We start from the raw sequence: 1039 nt of genomic DNA, 5'->3' as shown, positions 1-1039 counted from the left end.
CGGCCACCGCCGCCTCCCATTACGGGGGGACCGGTGCCACCACCGCCGCCCGGAGCTGCAATGGCTGCCGGCCCCGGCCCCACCACTCCCCTCAGCTCCGTCGCCGCCATGAGCCGCCGCCGCCGCCCCGAGAGACAGGACCGGAACCGCCTACGAGAGCTGCCGCCGCCGCCGGGAGCGCCCCACACGGCTAGCGCATCAGCGGCCGCCGCGCAGCGTCCCTGCCCCACCAGCCCGCGGCGGGGAGGCGGGCTTGGCCGCACGGACCGAGGGTGGCGATTGGAGTTGTCAAGTGTCACTTGCGGAAGCCCTGGCGGACATTGGTATTCCCTTCGGCTCTGGTATTCTGCACCGCCCAGTGAGAGACCGACAGTGAGAGCCTGGGGACGCATCCGGCAGCCCCGCCGTTGATTGGTTTCGGTGAAAGTCAATCAGACACAACTACAAGCTCATTGGTTCTTTACCAAAGGCTCTTGTGCTCGGGGACAGTGACGAGGACCTAGTCAAATTAATCATTGATTGGTTTTCGTTTCCGCCACTCATTTCAGTTTACGGGCTCGTCACCGCCACGTCACCTCTTCCCATCACTCCTCTCATCATCCTCTTCCGCCCTTACGGATTGGTCGTTAGCATCAGCTGCTCAAGTTTTTCTACAATTTACTGGACCAATGGATGAAAAGGGGGCGGAGCATCTTCGTCACGTCCTCACTTTCATTCTTTATTGGTGAAACCTTATGTCATTTACTTGTTGGGAGAGGCAGCGATTGGAGATGACTATTTCCGGTAATTGTGTGTGTGGCAACTGGATCTTGGGAATTCTGACCAATAAAAGAGACTTAAAGTGGCAGGCTGGAGCAACCAATAAAAACCCGGGAAGAGCGCTTGGGGGCGTGGCGGCCTGTCTCCAACCTTTGGGAAGTGGGTGGGAACCGTAAATGAATCTTTTTCTCTAGAGCCTGGCGGGCAGGGATTATCATAATCACCGGAATATCCCTTATTTCCCAGAAATAGCTCCTCCAGTCCTCTTTTGGATTCACGG

The 1039-nt window shown here is 57.7% G+C and overlaps 1 protein-coding gene across 1 annotated transcript in view; it reads right to left on the bottom strand.

Moving 5' to 3' along the window:
* Positions 1 to 110, bottom strand: part of OSBP (oxysterol binding protein) — a 33688-nt gene extending 33578 nt beyond the window's left edge. Inside the window, exon 1 of the mRNA XM_006876479.1 lies at positions 8 to 110. Coding sequence (XP_006876541.1) covers positions 8 to 110 — 103 coding nt within the window. The remainder of the gene's footprint in view (positions 1 to 7) is intronic.
* Positions 111 to 1039: the final 929 nt, after the last annotated feature.

The sequence above is a fragment of the Chrysochloris asiatica genome, unplaced genomic scaffold (assembly GCF_000296735.1).
Source record: "Chrysochloris asiatica unplaced genomic scaffold, ChrAsi1.0 scaffold00381, whole genome shotgun sequence".
Classification (NCBI taxonomy): domain Eukaryota; kingdom Metazoa; phylum Chordata; class Mammalia; order Afrosoricida; family Chrysochloridae; genus Chrysochloris; species Chrysochloris asiatica.
Note: the sequence above shows the minus strand (reverse complement) of the source record. Positions and strands in the feature narration are given on the sequence as shown.